This window comes from Artemia franciscana, chromosome 8 (genome assembly GCF_032884065.1).
Source record: "Artemia franciscana chromosome 8, ASM3288406v1, whole genome shotgun sequence".
NCBI classification, from domain to species: Eukaryota; Metazoa; Arthropoda; class Branchiopoda; order Anostraca; family Artemiidae; genus Artemia; species Artemia franciscana.
The window spans coordinates 34,199,155-34,216,425 of NC_088870.1; the positions used below are offsets into that span (position 1 = coordinate 34,199,155).

The following is a 17,271-nucleotide window of genomic DNA, read 5'->3' on the forward strand; positions in this document are numbered from 1 at the left end:
CAGGGTACTATTTTGCCAAAATGGATCTTGTGCGTATATTATTTTCTTTTCTTTGACTACTTTATTTACTTCAATCTAAATGATTGAAATACACCAAATTAAACCGTAAAAAAATACTGAGGTATTATACATACAATTATCTTGGAAGATTACTACAGTATATAGCTCAAAAAAAGAAAAATAGTATGAAAAAATTGCCAAACAATGTAAGAAACTGATTAGAACAGCCAAATACGATAATATTTTACCTTGTGCAGGGTAAAACCTCAGTTTTTCAATGTTGAAATACCACTTTGAAATTACATTACCGATTAGTAGTCTGAAAATTTCCACGTAAAATAAATATCTGCTAAAATAAGTAATCTTCCTCTTCCAAATTATTTGCTCCTCCAATTTTTGCCGTTTCTGAAGGACCTCTTTTGAATATATCAAAAATTGCTTTGGCAAGTGTGATATTTTTGGATGCCCAAATCTTAAAATAAAATTCATATCAAGCAAAGTTTTCATATAAAATTTGCAACACACAAGAAAAAAGCATATAAACCGTTTAAGAAACGAGCCAAAAATTTTTATAAATTTTTCCACTTAGCTTTTTGGATGAAAACAGAACTACACGTAGCTACTAAGGAACATTTCAAAATGACAAAAACTATAGTGACATATTATTATAGTCGCCCTTGGATCACGCTCACAATGGGGTCTTAAAGCCTTTTGTTTTTATCTCTGAGCCTTGAGGGTTTTAGAAACAAAAATAAATTGAATCTATGTTTTCAACTGATAGTAAAGAAAAACATTAACAGTCAAAGCCATTGGCCCACAACAATGTGTAGAGTGTATCTAAAATTCCATCAATTAAAAAGGAATACAAACTTAACAATGAAAAAGGTTTTCTAGAAAGGTTGAGAATAAAACGTCAAACGAGCAGGAATGCTTTTACGGAAGAGATTTAAAACGAACACCAATTAAAATGAAAATAGAAGCCAACCTCCAAAATGAGGTAATTACCATCAATAGATGATGATAAAGGTACTCAAACGTGTATTTGGTTCTGTGTCATAGGCAGCGCTGTAGCGCTGCCTAAATAGAGAGCGATGTTGGCCAATGTGTTGTTTGTTTTTTTTTTTTTTGTCTTTTTTTTTTAGACCAGGGCACTTTGTACAGGGGTTAAACTAAAGACTTCAAAAAAGGAATCAATCGTTTGGAAATTCAATGGGCCTAGTGCCCTTTTAAATGTTTGAATGTGATTGAAGGGCAGCCAACCCCTCCTATTCCTATTATTTCCCCAGACACATCCAGTCAAAATTTTAGATAGCTATTTTGTTCAGCGTAGTTGAAAGGTCCTGAAATTATATGTTTGAGGACGACATTCTCCCCACAGACCTAAGGATAAGGGTCAGGGGTGGATCTAGAAACAATCTTTGGAGGGGGCACTGGACCAAGGCTGCCAATGTGATTCAAGCTTAATGACAGGTGGGGGTGTAGATATCACTTTCGGTCAGACCAGTTTGTTTGTGTGAATCTGGTTGGTGCTGATGTAAAATGACAAAGAAACCTCTTTGAAAGCCAATAATATTTTCCTATAGCAATAAAATGCGTATTAACAACTGACGCGAGCAGATTTTTTTGATGAATAAATTGCTATGGCTTCACTGAGACTTTTTGAATAAGTAGGCCAGACTATCTTTTTCTTTCTTTATAGCTTGACAAAAAAAATTAATTAATGGGGGAAACTTCCAGTTTCTAAGAGTGGAAATACAGCTGTTTTTACAACAGATAGAGAATTGTAAAGCAGCCACTTAATCAGCTACAAGATTCCAACATTTTCTACAAAGAGACTGAAAACTAACCGCATGCATGGTTGCTGGGGAAAATCTGAGTAGCACTTGAAATGGGCGTGTCCTACCTTGTTGTATTTCTACTTCTTACAGCTATTACTACATCTACTCTTACTACTATAACTACTGCGACAACTACTAAGGCTAAGGGAATTAAGGCGAACCTTTCAGAGATTGTTTAGGGGAATGTTTAACTGAATCAAAATATGCTCTGTGTATGTAGATTGTCCAAAGGGAACATCTAAAATATCTTAGGAATGGCTTAGAGTATCAAGTTGAAACTTCTATGGCAAGTTGAGAGGGATGTTGAACTAACAAAAGTCACTATGTGCTTGCTATTATTATTGCTACTACTACTACTACTAATACCTTCACTACTACTGAGGCTCAGGAAATTAAAGGAAAACTATCAAATAATGTTTAGAGGGACGTTAAACTAAATCCAAGGCATGTTGCTCCTACCTCCTACAAAAGAATTATACCTGTTGACCGATTAAAGTGAATACCAGTTTCCTGTGTAGACAAACTCCGACCCTTTAGGCAGTTCTTGAAAATAAAATTGCGAATTCTACCGTTAAGGGTGAGAAATAGTATGATTTTGCACTACAAATGCCAGAAAAGGATTTTCTAGATTTAAAGCCTATGGCGAATTAGACACTTTGCTCAAATAATAACTGTAAAATAAGGTGACAGCATCTTATACAAAATACCTCACTAGGACTTATCTCAAATGACTTGGGAATTTCTGTCAACAAACCTGACAAGCAAGGCTTATTTTTGTTAACTTTACTTTCAAAATCATCTTGATACTTCTTTGAAACTTTGTTAGAATCTGCGTGAATAGCTTCTGGCTACACTATTGTTGTTTGTATTTCCGCTCCTAAGTGAATCAGCCTCCACTTTATGAATAGCCCAATAACTAAATTTTGGTAAAGTCACCACAAAGGAATCAATTAAAGCGGAAAACGATGTTTTATTGAAGCACAAAACCGAATACAAAACAAGAGATCAGTATATGGGACTCGTCAAATATGATAATAAAAATAATTAGCATCACCAAGAACCAACAATTACAATTGCAAATTAACACCCCAGACACATAATTTACATCTCGACCAGGATACGTACATAAAACCTACACAATAATGGTGAATATTTGACTCTTTCATTTCAAATGCTACAAGAAATACTTTTATCAAGTTGGTATTTTATAAGAATCAAGTCTGTAAGACCCACAAAATAGATTCCGATCAGGAGAAGCATTCGAATCAGTCGCCTAATAACCAGGCTTGGTAGTAGTGCATATTTAGATATGAAGAGATGTTTGTCTTATCCATTACGAACTTTGTTCATCTGCTTTTACTCCAAGAACAGAATATCCATTTTGAAGATAAAGAGGTCTCTCATATATCTTTCAACAACCTATCATGGCTGGTGTGCCTTGAACTAACTTACGAAAATCGAACTATATTAAAAACATATCAACTTGTAAAATAATTGTGGTTTTTATTTTATTTTTTTCTGAGGCCAACTGATTTGTTTATATTTTGTCCGAGTAAAAAAAAAACAACCTTAGAATAGTTGAACCAAAAGGCCTTATTTTGAAAATAGGCGCCAGGGCCTATATGCCAAAATCGTCAGTAATGTCTAGATGGCATTAATGCTGTTCCTAGATTTTAAATGTCTTAGATAAAGAGAAAAGAAGGGAAACTATAACATACGCTGAAACTAGGCTCCTAGTTAAATTCTAAGTTTCCTCAATCAAATTTCTTTATTTTTATAATGGTAGATTAATTCCTAAAGGAGCACCAACAGGATCTTGATTCAAACAAGATATTGTCAAAAGCGACACTTTTTTGGACACTAAAAAGGGATTTTTAAGAGGAGGTGGGAGTTGGGTCGTCAAACCTGGTGCAACCCTGAATACAGCATACAAATCCTTAAGCATTCTTCCTTTTAACAATAAGAAAACTTCACAGGCAAAGTACTGATCCACATTCTAGGCAACTAGCTCCAATATTCACCAAAATGTGTAAATAAAAAAAAGATCATAAAAAGTCATAATATAGGAATAAACACGCAGCTAGATGAAAAAAGTAGCTCCTTGCATAGAATAAACTAATAACATCGCCACTGCTAATGCCAATTGCTAATATTATGAACACAATTTTAAAAATTAAGCAGATAACTACAAAAATTGAACTTAAACTTTACTTTAGATTAAGCTTAAAAATATGGCTAAATTATTGCTTATCTAAAAACTTGTCATTTATACAGCACCACGTTCTATAGATTGCACCCATAAAGAAACATAAACAAATCCACAAAAACACAAAGATACGAACCATACACTATACCAAACTCTATCTTATACATACTATAGCATAGTACATGTATTGTAAACAATCATATCTTTATCAGAAACCATTTTTATTGTTAAAAAGGAAGTGTTCGTTATGGAAAAACTGATTATTATAGTAATATTTATAGTAGCGTCAATATTGCAGCCACAATACTGATTGTCATATTGCAAAGAACTCAGCTCATTATCAGTGCGGTCATCAATGTGTCCAGTGTGAGTTCAAAACCAAATTGATTTCAACGTATGAAGGGTTGCTTTTCAAAATATTAATAATACTTTTAGTGTAGAACCACCTTATATATTACTTGGAGGCCTAAGATTGTGATATTTAGAAAGTGTTAGAGATCACCTGCAGCTATAGATTATCAGACAGTGATTTTTTGATTAAGTAACATTTCGACAGGTTCCTGCCGTCACCACAAGAGTTGTTGAAATTCCGATTTTCTATCTAAAACGTGAATTAAAATCAATCTAGATTAGAAAAAAACAAACAATTATGACAAGGCAGAGGATCGGTTGAAATATGCCTTAATTAAACAGCTGATGCTGAAAGACCATAGCTATAGAGACAATCCATTGCATAGCTATCGGATATGAAACAAAACGACTTGAATCAAAGATTGTGATTTTCACGTCTTTTTCAAACGAAAAAAGGCAATATGATAAAATTCAGAGGTCGAATTTGCTTCACAAATGGAAGCAGAGACCGACATACACATTTGATTCTCCTTAAATTTATTCACTACACACCTGCAGACAGGAAGGAATACATCCCGCTTCAATTCCCCCATGATTCACATGGAGGTTTTTAAACAAAAAAAGAAGAAAAATAATGGCAAACCAGCATATCTAAAAAACCAATGTAGCAATAGTAAAAATTGGTATATTGGCAAATTAGGTATAATATTAACAAAGAAAAATGCGATAAGTCAAGTGAATATAGGCTAGTGTACTAGTCTGGTTACAAAAACAGGAATTTAAAAATATTCTTGTGATTACTTATTGCAGTCTTAACATGGTTTTTGCCGCTTTTTTTAAATATCCATTATTGAGCGCTTCTAACGTGATAGGGTTTAACATTATTCTTCCTCCATTTCTTCTCTAAAGTTTTAAGTTATCAGCTTAAAGGTCAAAATAAGAGATTTAAGCTTTACTACTTGTTTATTACTATTCCAGATGAAGACCTCCTTGACAAGTGTCTCAATGATTCCACCTGGGTTTACAAAATGGGAATTCCCCTCTCATAAAATAACTTGTTATTTTTTTATTACCCCAACTCTCTTGGTAGTAATCCTAATTACTTCGCTTGTAGGGATTTTTGGATGCACTGCTTATATATATCTTCATATCTGAGCTGCGCATATCTATGTTTTTAATGAGCGATATAATATCGGCAAAATATAAATTGACTATTTAATCACTTGATCCATAAGTAACAAAGTCCTTTACTTAAAGGCAGGAATGTTTGTTCTTTTGTACGACTAAGTGAATTAATGTGAAAAAATCGATTAATCAATATAAACTAATCAATCAATAATAAATTGAAATGTTAAGGTTATAAATAATAAAAAAAGGTCATATGTGCCTATCAGGTGCCAAATTGACTAAATTCCCTTTTCTTTTTTTTGCATCAAATCACAAGATCGACTTACTTCATACATACATGAGGATGTTTCCTAAAAATCAAAATTGACCCAAAAATAATGAAAAAAAAATTTGATTCTGAAGCATGCAAATCGATATCTGTTACAAAGCTAATTTGAGCATGATACAAAATTTCTTAAGTACACTTTTATCATTCAAAGACATAAACGAAAAACAACGAATTTGATGCATTTTTCTCCAAAATCATTGTTACATAAACTATATCCTTTTTTTCCCCTTGGTTTGTGGAACTAATCAATTTGGCCTCTTAACATCTTATACACTTCATTATTTCCTAAAAGCAAAATTATATATACACACACAAAAAAAAACGATGTTTGCTATAAAGCAAAGAAACAGGGAAACAACTATAAATTGTAAACTTACAATTTGATACGAATCAGAAACACATTAATATATAATAAAGGCAATCAATATCTTTCTTCCTTCTTAATAATTTTCTAAAGCCAACACAAAACATACAAAAATCCAAAAGAAAATTTAGTTAAAATAATCTTTAGTTTTTCAAAAACCGAACCGCGGCTAAGTAATTACCAGACTTAGCTTCTAACTTAAATTTCAAGTCTTGGTAGTGGAACTTGTTACTAAAATATTTAGTAACTTCATCTGAGATAACCATATTCAAGTTCTTCACTAACAAGCCAAAAAAAAAAATTCTATTAGTCCCACTCTGGGCCCTATCCAGGATATTTGTTCGGAGAGTGTAGATAATTAAACCAAAAGGTTTTTGTTCGGGGTGAGAGGTGTTATGAAAAATGTCCTTCGGGGATTGGGTTATCAAAATAATTTTTGTTCAGGGGGGGGGCATATATTTACTTGCATTTTTACGACCAATTCACGAGTTGGAGAAACATTTTGGAGGTGAGGAACGGGGAGGGTTTCAAACCTGGTGACAAATCCCCCACTCTGGATACGGCCCTGTTTCCTTTTTTTCTCTTCACTATCAAAGATTACAGTTTTTGATGTCACTAAAGACACATCTTACGTGTACAAACAAGAAATCGGTCTTCCTATAAAGAAAAGTGAATCTCCTTGTGATTGCTGGCACCAAGGTGTGACATTCTCTTTTAAACATTTCCAATTGATGGTAAAAAATTGGGGGGGGGGGCTCGTAAAAACTGTTCCACTAGTGGCTTTCTAATGTAAAATGATCTATCAAGTTAGAAAGAAAATAGTTTATTGATTAGCTTACAGCTGCAATAAACACTGAAATACAGTTTAACGAAAAATATTTTATCGCAATTTAATTTTACCTTCGGAATTATTAATTTGAAAATTATAGAAAGGAAATTAAAAATGATCAACGAATGGTCAATTCAATTCTTAAGTTTTTTTTTTTATAGTAAAATTATCTTGAAAAGCAGAGACTGTCTTTTATATGCATATGAGGAATAGTTAATGTACTTGAGTAATAATAATAGTTAAATAATTCAAATAATATATTGCGTGGTGAAATAGTTAAATCTATTGAGAAGTCAAACAATCTATTGAAAGATATACCAATTCACAAAGAGAAAGGAATGAATATACAGATGGGCATCCAACATCTGTCGTGGGCAACCACCTAATCATTGTCTTGTCTTCAGTGGACCTGACTTTCTTTTCACTTTCTTAGAAAAAAAAAGAAAAAACAGAAAAAGAAAAAAGGTTTTATACCGATAACCAAAGACTGCTGCAAATAGTATACATTTTAACCAGAGACAAATTCAATTTCAATAGAAAAGCCTTCATAATTTTGAAAAGTATATAAGAGAAAAAGGAATAACAAATTTGGCATTGTGATTATCAATAGTATATAAATAGTCGATTGTCTATACACATCCATATTCGTACCAGATTGAATTGACGTCATTCCTTTCGCTAGAAGTTACACCGGATGTACTTTCATTAGTGGCAGGAGGCTCAGTATTTGACCGAGGAGGTATTTGAGGCGGGGTGCTCGGTATTGTGGATCTCCTATTTTGAGCAGATCGGCTTGGTAATGGTGGAATGATGCTGAAAAAAAAAAAAAAATAATACAGAACTAGTTTAGAATAAAAAGACCACACACAAACAGCAAATAAACTTTTAGGAGTGGCTTTTAAAAATTGGCAGAACTAATTACGTAATAAATAAAGTATTCGTATTGGGTACACAACGACAAAGAAAAAAGAAAAAAAGAAGCAAAACTGTTACTTTAGACGTGTTGCAACACGGATGTTTTAGCACGAACAGCGTTTTTTTTTTTTTTTTTTGACTGTTAGATCACAGCTGAAGTAATTGATAATGAAAATTTACGGAAATTTTCAGGCGCAAATAAATTATAAAGAACAATAAAAGTACTATAAATTACAAAGGTACTTTGTTAAAATAAGTAAAACCAAAGAAATAAAGGATTAATTTGACGAGCGACAGACGTAAAGCCACACCAAGAAAAAAAATCAATAAAGAAAGAATCATAAAAAGAATCAACAACAAAGAAACTAGACACATGCTTGTTCTTTCGTATGACTAAGTGAATTAATGTAAAAAAATGTACTACTACTAATACCACTACTACTACTATTACTAACAACTCAGTACAGCACCAAGCCACCTGGGGCCAGCACAACTACACACACTCCTTCTCCATCCCATTCAACGCCTCCCTCAGTACGCTCTCCCAGGAAGTTCTCATTTCTCATAAATTCTTCCTTACATCCTCCCATCTCAACCGAGGATGAACTGCTTTCCGTTTAGCCCAAGACGGTTGACAGAAAAGGACAATCTTTGACAATCTGTCATCTTTCTTCAACAGAACGTGTCCTAACCATCTCAACCTTTCTGCTGTTATAGCCCTACAAAGCGGAACTTAACCACACTTTTCGCAGAGCCTACTGCTTGAGATACAGCCAGTCAGTTGAGTAACTAAAAAACTCGTAGGCAATTACTCTGGAAAACATCTAGCAAATCTTGATCCGTTTTTCAGAGCACCCATGCTTTAGAACCATATTTGACCACTGTCATCACCGTAGCTTCCAATATTCTAATATTGGTTCACAGACTTAGCTTTCAATTCTTTAGAACTTTTTTTCACCTCTGAAAAAACACCATGGGCCTTGGCTATCTAATTTTAACATATTTTCTGGAACCACCGTGTTAACTAGTAATACTACCAAGGTAAGTGAAGCTGGCTATTTGATCAATCCTTTCATTACCAAAAGTCATCTTTTCATCTTCACTTATTCCTAGCCTAAGCGACTTAGTCTTCTTAGTCTTCTAAAATTAATTTTCAAACCTATTCTTGGACCCTGAACTCGGGAAACCTTTAAAAGTTAATTGATTTTGCTAACACCTACATCTAGGATGCTTAAATCCTAACATTTACACCGAGGATGCATAAAATAAGCCGAAGAAAGTTTTACTTCCCCATTTGTTTCCATTGCTTTCCTGTGCTCCTTAAGACAAAGTCCAGCAAAATGATCCATATAAATGGGGATAGAACGAAACCCCGTTCAACTCCTGATTTGATATGAAACCAGCTATTAACTTCATTTCCTACCTTAACCGTAACAGTGTTATTCTCGTATACAACACTAATTACTTTATTGAATCTGTCTGATATTATATACAAGGGTAAGACTTTCGCTAAAGCTCTTCTATCAACAGAATGGCACACTTGCTCATAATCTACAAAACTGAGGACTAAAGGTGTTTAATGACCCAGGTACTTTTTAATTAGTAATCTAAGAGTAAAAGTTCGGTCGACATATCCTCTCCCTTCCTAAAACCGCAATGTTTCTATTAAAATTTTGTCTACAGCATTTTTAAGTTTGAAAGAACCATCATACTAAGTAATTTGCTACCTACAGAAACCAAGATAATACTTCCATAATTACCACACTCACTCTTATCAACTTTCTTACACAGAGGTTTATTTCTAATTTCTTTATCATATTAAGTAACTTATTTCTAACCTCATAATCACCATATTCAAGAAACTCATTTACCACACTATCAGTAACTGGGCTCTTATTATCTTTTAATCTTTTTAATAATGTTACCAATCCTTACTCTCAAACATATCTTCCTTCACCTACAAGGTGTCAGAAACTTACTCTATATTTTGTATCGATATCTCCGCTTTGGAAATGTTTCACTCAGACAGAAAAGAAAAAGCTGCGTATGATTTATTTTAAGTATGCTAAGCATTTTCTAGGGCTACCACCGTGGACCAGTAACCAGTATTTGATTAAAAGATTTGGTCTGAATGATCCAGATGTTGCTGTCCCTATGAGAGTAATTAATTTTCAAAATAAGTTCCAGACTCTAGATCACCCTTGGGTGACTCTTCAGAGTATGTTCTAAATTAGGAATTATTAGTATGGCACTTGGTATTAACCAAGTGACATATAGCAATCGCCAATTCTGTCGGTCTGTCGGTCCCGGTTTTGCTACTTTCCCAATTTGACCATCTGGGGGGAAGTGGGGGGCCGGTTAATTCGGAAAAAATAGAAAATTGAAGTATTTTTAACTTACGAACTGTTGATCAGATCTTAATAAAATTTGATGTTTGGAAGGATATCGTGTCTCAGAGCTGTTATTTTAAATCCCGACCGGATCTGGTGACATTGGGGGGAAGATATGGGAGGGGGAAACCTAAAATCTTGGAAAACACTTAGAGTGGAGGGATCGGGATGAAACTTGGTGGGAAAAATAAGCACAAGTCCTAGATACATGATTTGACATAACCGGAACGGATCCGCTCTCTTTGGGGTAGTTGAGGGAGGGGTTAATTCTGAAAAATTAGAAAAAATGAGGTATTTTTAACTTACGAACGGGTGATCGAATCTCAATTAAATTTGATATTTAGAAGGATGTCGTGTCTCAAATCTCTTATTTTAAATCCTGACCGGATCTGGTGACATTGGGGGAAGTTTGGGGTGGGGAACCTAAAATCATGGGAAACGCTTAGATTGGAGGGATCGGGATGAAACTTGGTGGGAAAAATAAGAGCAGAAGTCTTACATACGTGATTTACATAATTGGAAAGGATCCGCTCTATTGGGGGGGGCTAATTCTGAAAAATAAGAAAAAATGACGTATTTTTAACTTACGAAAGAGTGATCGGACCTTCATGAAACTTCATATTTAGAAGGACCTCGTAACTCAGATCTCTTATTTTAAATCTCAACCGGATCGAGCGCAATTGGGGGGGCAGTTGGGGGGGGGGGGACCGGAAATCTTAGAAAATATTTAAAGCGGTAAGATCAGGATAAAACTGGATGGGAAGAATAGAAACCTGTTTAAGATACGTGACTGACATAACCGGACCGGATCTGCTCTCTTTGGTGGAGTTTGGAGGGGGGGGGGGGGGTAATTTTGAAAATTGAGGTATTTGTAATTCACGAAAGGGTGACCAGATCTTAATTAAATTTGAAATTTAGAAGGATCTTGTGCTTTAAAGTTCTAATTTTAAATTCCTACCAGATCCTGTGACATTGGGGTGAGTTGGAGGGGGAAACCGGAATTCTTGGAAAACGTAAAAATTGGGGTATTTTTATGTTACGAATAGACGATTGGATCTTAATGAAATTTGATTTTTTAGAAGGAATTCATGTCTCAGAGCTCTTATTTCAAATCCCAACCAGATCTTTTGACATTGGGGGGAGTTGGAGGGGGAAATCTTGGAAAACACTTGGAGTGGATGAATCGGGATGAAGCTTGTTGGATAGAATAAACAAATGTCCTTGATACGTGATTGACAGAATCGTACTGGATTCGCTCTCTTTAGGGGAGTTGGGGGGAGGGGTTCAATGATTTGGCGAGTTTGGTCCTTCTGGACGTGCTAGGACGATTAAAATTGGTAGGCGTGTCAGGGAGCTGCACAATTTGACTTGATAAAGTTGTTTTTCCAGATTCAACCATCTGGGGCTAAAGGGAGAGGAAAAATTAGAAAAAAATTAGGTATTTATAACTTACGAGTGGGTGATCGGATCTTAATGAATTTTGATATTTAGAAGGACATCGTGACTCAGAGCTCTTATTTTAAATCCTGACCGGCATTAAGCTTCTTATTTTGCTTTTTAAATCAATCTATTGACGCATAGAATTATGTTAGAGCTCATACCATATGATCTCTTGGCTCTTAGTTCTTCTCGCCTCGTCACAAGTGCCATATGAGCTCTTAGCTCTTAATTTAATCTGTTGTATGTTTTTGTGTTAAGATGTATTTTGCTACCTTTTTCTTTTCTTTTATTCGTACTCTGCCCCCTATTGTATTGCACAGTTTTAGCAGGCAATAAATTTGTATATCATATCATATCATTCCAGCTAAAATTATGTAATAATTAATTTAAAAGAAACAAAATTTTTCTTAATTTAGTTAAAAAAAGCCCTTTATATTTCTACACATCAAAAGAAATCCTATATCGATTTTGCTGTCGGGAAAGCTCTAGTTTGATACAATCTTAAAAACAGGGATATATTATCAGTCGGTTTATCAAGATAAGGAGTTAGAATATGTATATTATAGTGAAGATTTTAACTTTAATAAAGTTCTGCCGGAAGTGTTTATAAATATACACATACCCAATCTGTTATAATAGTATAGAAATAAATAGACAATGGGGACAAATACCTTTATTTAGTCTTACGGCACATTACTTACATACAATGTCTTTAGTGTTATTTTACGAGGCCCTTTTGCTTAGGTAGAGAAAAAGAAAGAAAAATTGTAGATGATGTAAACATGAGAGAGAGAAAATATTTATTATTAAGCCAGAACAAAAATAGTAATAACAACCACCCCAAGAAGTAAAAAACTTATCCGAAGGGGTGGCAAAAATATATTAGAAAATAATACAGGACAAAAAAAAAAAATTTATACCGTACCCTTCATAGATGTTATTCATATACCAGGGCAGAAACTTTACTTCCATTAATGTATGAACAGTCGAGGGAAGTCATTTAGAGTCATCCCTAGCATTATATACCATACCCATCCTGTCACAAATAAAAGCATATACAACGTTTTTACAAGAATAAAACTTACCTATCTGATGGGAGGGACCTTCCTGATGTAGAATCAATGCCTGTTCTTGGGAAAGGTCTTGGTGGTGGTGGTAAACGAGGTTCGTTCGATCTCTCTTCAATGCTAACATTGATATGAGTTGTATTGACTAGACTGGGAGTACCTCTAAAATATGATATGCTATATGAATATCATAAATTGAGACACAATGACAGTAATAACAAAGTATGAAAAGAAAGAGATAAAAGAGTTCATAAAACCAGTTTTGGCCAAAATAAAACAAAATCATAGGAATTGAATAGACAAACATTTATTCACTTGTATTTAGCATCTTGAAGAATTCTATTTACAGAGAACTTTGTAGAACAAATACCCTTTCTAATCTATCTAATAGATAAATTAACAATAATAAAAATTCTATTTTATTGATAACACTGTCTGCTTACGCCATGTTCAGAAAAAACACTTTCTGCCATCTACCATTTTTCGATACAGCTAAGAGTTTAAGACGCGAGAAGCAAGGAACAGAGAATATGTAAACTGTTTCACGTGGTGAACTCATTATCAATTTTCACACTATTCATACATATCCAACATTTTCTTCATTTTTTTCAATATTTTTTTTTGCATTTCCTTCATACCTCATTCAAAAACGTTCAAGCTTCCATGGGCAAAAATAATATACAGGAACGTGCACGGTTGCAAAAACAGCTCTGTTGCTTTAAGCAGCAGCACATACACAGCTCTGTCCTACAATGAGAACTTAGCAGTAGAGCTGTTAGTAATAGTACTGGTACATTTTAATTCATGACGAAAGTAAAACAGTTCAAAACAGGGATGAAACCTTTTTATTGACAGTGAATAGATATAAAATTATTTAACTGGATATTTCGAACACATATACAGTGTTCATCATCAGCAGTAAAACTGTGCATACAGTGTTCATCATCAGCCGTAAAGTTTTACTGCTGATGATGAACACTGTATATGTGTTCGAAATATCTAGTTAAATAATTTTATATCTATTCACTGTCAATAAAAAGGTTTCATCCCTGTTTTGAACTGTTTTACTTTCGTCATGGAAAGGCAGTGTGGCCTTCGAAGTTATCTACGTCGAGTATATGGGATAACGTGACCAAGGAGGTGTCTAAATATATTAACACCCATAAGAGACACGCAAATGTTATAAATCAACAAGATTTTCGTCATCAATGTTAGAAGAAAAGGATTTTGCCACCTTCAATAAAATTCAATTAGTTTTACTGCTGATGATGAACACTGTATATGTGTTCGAAATATTCAGTTAAATAATTTTATATCTATTCACTGTCAATAAAAAGGTTTCATCCCTATTTTGAACTGTTTTACTGTCGTCATGGAAAGGCAGTGTGGTCTTCGAAGTTATCTACATTTTGATTCATATAAGTTTCAACTGTTTTTATTTGTGAACGCTCAGTCGCCTCCCCCCAAGAATTCTTTCACAGTTTTGGGCGCAATACTCTCTTAATTTACTACCACCGAGGTTTATTTCAAGTCTAGCTTACAGAATACAAAATACTTTGATCAGTAAACACGTAGTGGTAATGGGTGCCAACGCACTTCCCTTCTTCTTTCTATATATATCGCAAATTGGCAATCTTATCAATTTAAAAATCTGGACTGTTACATCTGTAGCAGTAAAGATGGTAAGCGCATATACACTGGACTTCCTAACCTTTAAAAACTATTACTTAGCCTGGAAAAACATTAATGAAGAAATCATAAAAAGAGGGAGAAGATTATTATAAATTTAATTAATCATAAATTAACTATGCCTTCTTAAACTTCTTGTGTTCTAAAAATTTCTTGAATTACAACCTTGTGTCATTGCTAAAAATCAAAACTTTTCATACCAAATGACCTGTTGTAACTATTGTCCGTTTTATTTACTTATTTTTGAATTTTTGAAAATTGGAATTTTTAAACACTGTTTTAGATCTTTCTCTGTATTTCACTGTTTTGATCTTTTCAAATGATATTACAGCTTTTTTGCACTGTTTGGAAATGCCTGGGTGATACATCCCATTTTGATGTAATATATCATATTATTATAGCGCAAACAAAATACCATTTTTCCACGGTCATTTTACAGGTTCAGATCATTCTAACTGTGCGTCTGAACTGGCTGTCACAATGAAAAAAAACGTCATGTTTATACTATAGCGCTGGGGAATTTAAAATCAATCAACTGTTCGCAACAGCAAACAAATATCATGTTAATTTTAAATGTTTAATTCAGGAAAGAAAAGTTTCCCTGCATTTAAAAACAGGACAGACAGATGGCGAGAAAAACTTTGTATACTTGAATGAAACGATCCAAAGAACACTCTTGTAGCTCAACTCCATTCAACTGAATTTTGGAGCAACCCATATTTAACTCGACCCTGTTTAATTTAACTACATTTAGATCAGCCTTGTTAAACTTAACGCCATTGTAGCACACTTCTATTCAGCTCAGAGACTTGTAAATAAACTCCAACAATTTAGCTCAACCCTGCCTGAAGCAAATTAGCCTCTGTCCAAATCAACCTTAATTAAATCAATAATATAACTGAACAGCAGATCTTTTGTTACAGATAATCAAAGTTTGACTAAAAAAAACAAATTATCTTTGTTTATTCGTTAACTCTTGAATGAATCCTTATTATTATATACTACTTTAAGGGACTTAAAGATACAAGTTCCAAATCAATGAGACGCAAAAAAGGTTCTTGGGCATGCTTTCTGACCCCTGAGGAAATACCCCCCCCCCCCCCGTTTATGAGCATGAGTTGCTTGAATTATCAAACCAAGCAGAATATCAATATAAAAAGTCAAATTAAGAGTTATTTTTGTGACTTTTATGGGAAGGCCCATATTTAGCCAAGACTTTTCCTGCCAAATTAAAAGGCACACATTTGATTTTCACATTTGACACATTTTAAATTTCAAAGAAGGCAAGGTGTCATACCCTCTACTCCTAAAAAAGCTAGTTTGGAAACCCTTGAGCGAAGGAGGGTTTCGTTGTGCCTCCGTTTTGTAAAAAAAAAAGAAGCAAAAACAAACCCTCGGACGGCAAATATTTTCCCAAACGTAACTCCCCATCCAGATTACGACCACCTCGAGCTGTTTCTGAGCCCATCCCTATTTTGTGCCCAATTCGCTGAGTTACTTGCAGATATGAAAAATCCCCTGTGATGAAGTCCCCTTCATCACAGAAAAAATGAATAAATATCCCACCAGCTTCTATTTTTTGTTTCTCTTTTTTTTCTATTGGCTGATGGTGCTGCCCATATTGTTGCACTTATTTGCTTATTTTCCCCGTCTTTTTTTTGCTTTTAATTTTATTATATTTTATATTTTGTTCCCTTTTTTGTGTTTATTCCCTTCCCCCACCCTATTTTGACCAGTTTTTATCTTTTTAGTGTCCCTTTTAATTTATACATATATATCTTGTTCTTTTTTGTATTTATTTGCTTATTTTATCCCATTCCCCTTTTTAGTGTCCCTTTTAATTCTTTTTCTGACTTGTTTGTGGTTTAAGTTTAATTTGACCAGTTTTTATCTTTTTAAGTGACTTATTACAGTTTAATTATTGACTCATCAATGATTATTCATTAGGATTTTTCTTTTTTGTTGTAGTTTTTTTTTGCATTTTTGCCAGTGCAACCATGTGATTTGTTGACTTCGAAGCCCGAATTCGGCCCTTTGTGGGCTTGTGATAGAGATTTCAAAAAAAAAATAAATATCTTATATTTATCTTTATTTGAATCATAGATACGCATTTTGCTCGTATTTTGTACAATTTTGACGCAAAACATAGTGAAAAGTAATATTTCAAGACCGTAACTTCAAAAGGTGAATTGAAATAATTTTTAATCACCAAAAGTTCTGTCTAGTCGCACATCATCTTGAAAAATGTGGTAGATTTGAATAGAGTTGAAATACATGGGGGTTTAGTTGAACGAGAGTTGAGATTATCAGGATTGAGTTGAAGAAGGGCAGTCACGTGGAGTTGAATTGAATGGGTTTTGATTGAATGAGTGATGAGGTAAAAGGATTAAGTTGACCGAGCCACTAAGTTAAAATATTACCAATGAGCTGTAATGCTTTCTCAGGCCGAAGCAAATATTTTACGGACTGGGACGCCGTTTCTCCATTGGATTATTGAGCTACCGTAAACGTGATGTTGAGGTCGAACTTATAAAAACTAAAAGCATACTGACACCGTAGACGTATTAAGTTACGAATGAACTATAAAGGGCATACGATGTTGGGAGTTCAATATACTTTGACTTCCATACCATGAGCAAGTGTTTCGTAAGATTTCAATAGTAGAAAAGCCAAGACAGATAGTACGACTAAGCGAGAGGCAAATCTGGCATAAGCCTTTATTAAGA

The 17,271-nt window shown here is 34.1% G+C and overlaps 1 protein-coding gene across 1 annotated transcript in view; it reads right to left on the bottom strand.

The window, feature by feature from the left end:
- Positions 1-2,791: 2,791 nt before the first annotated feature.
- The window catches only part of LOC136030663 (girdin-like), a 260,328-nt gene continuing 245,848 nt past the window's right edge, over positions 2,792-17,271 (bottom strand). The window contains exons 40-41 of the mRNA XM_065709731.1: positions 12,875-13,018; positions 2,792-7,857 (exon numbers count right to left, since the gene is read on the bottom strand). Coding sequence (XP_065565803.1) covers positions 7,674-7,857; positions 12,875-13,018 — 328 coding nt within the window. The 3' untranslated portion in view covers positions 2,792-7,673. The remainder of the gene's footprint in view (positions 7,858-12,874; positions 13,019-17,271) is intronic.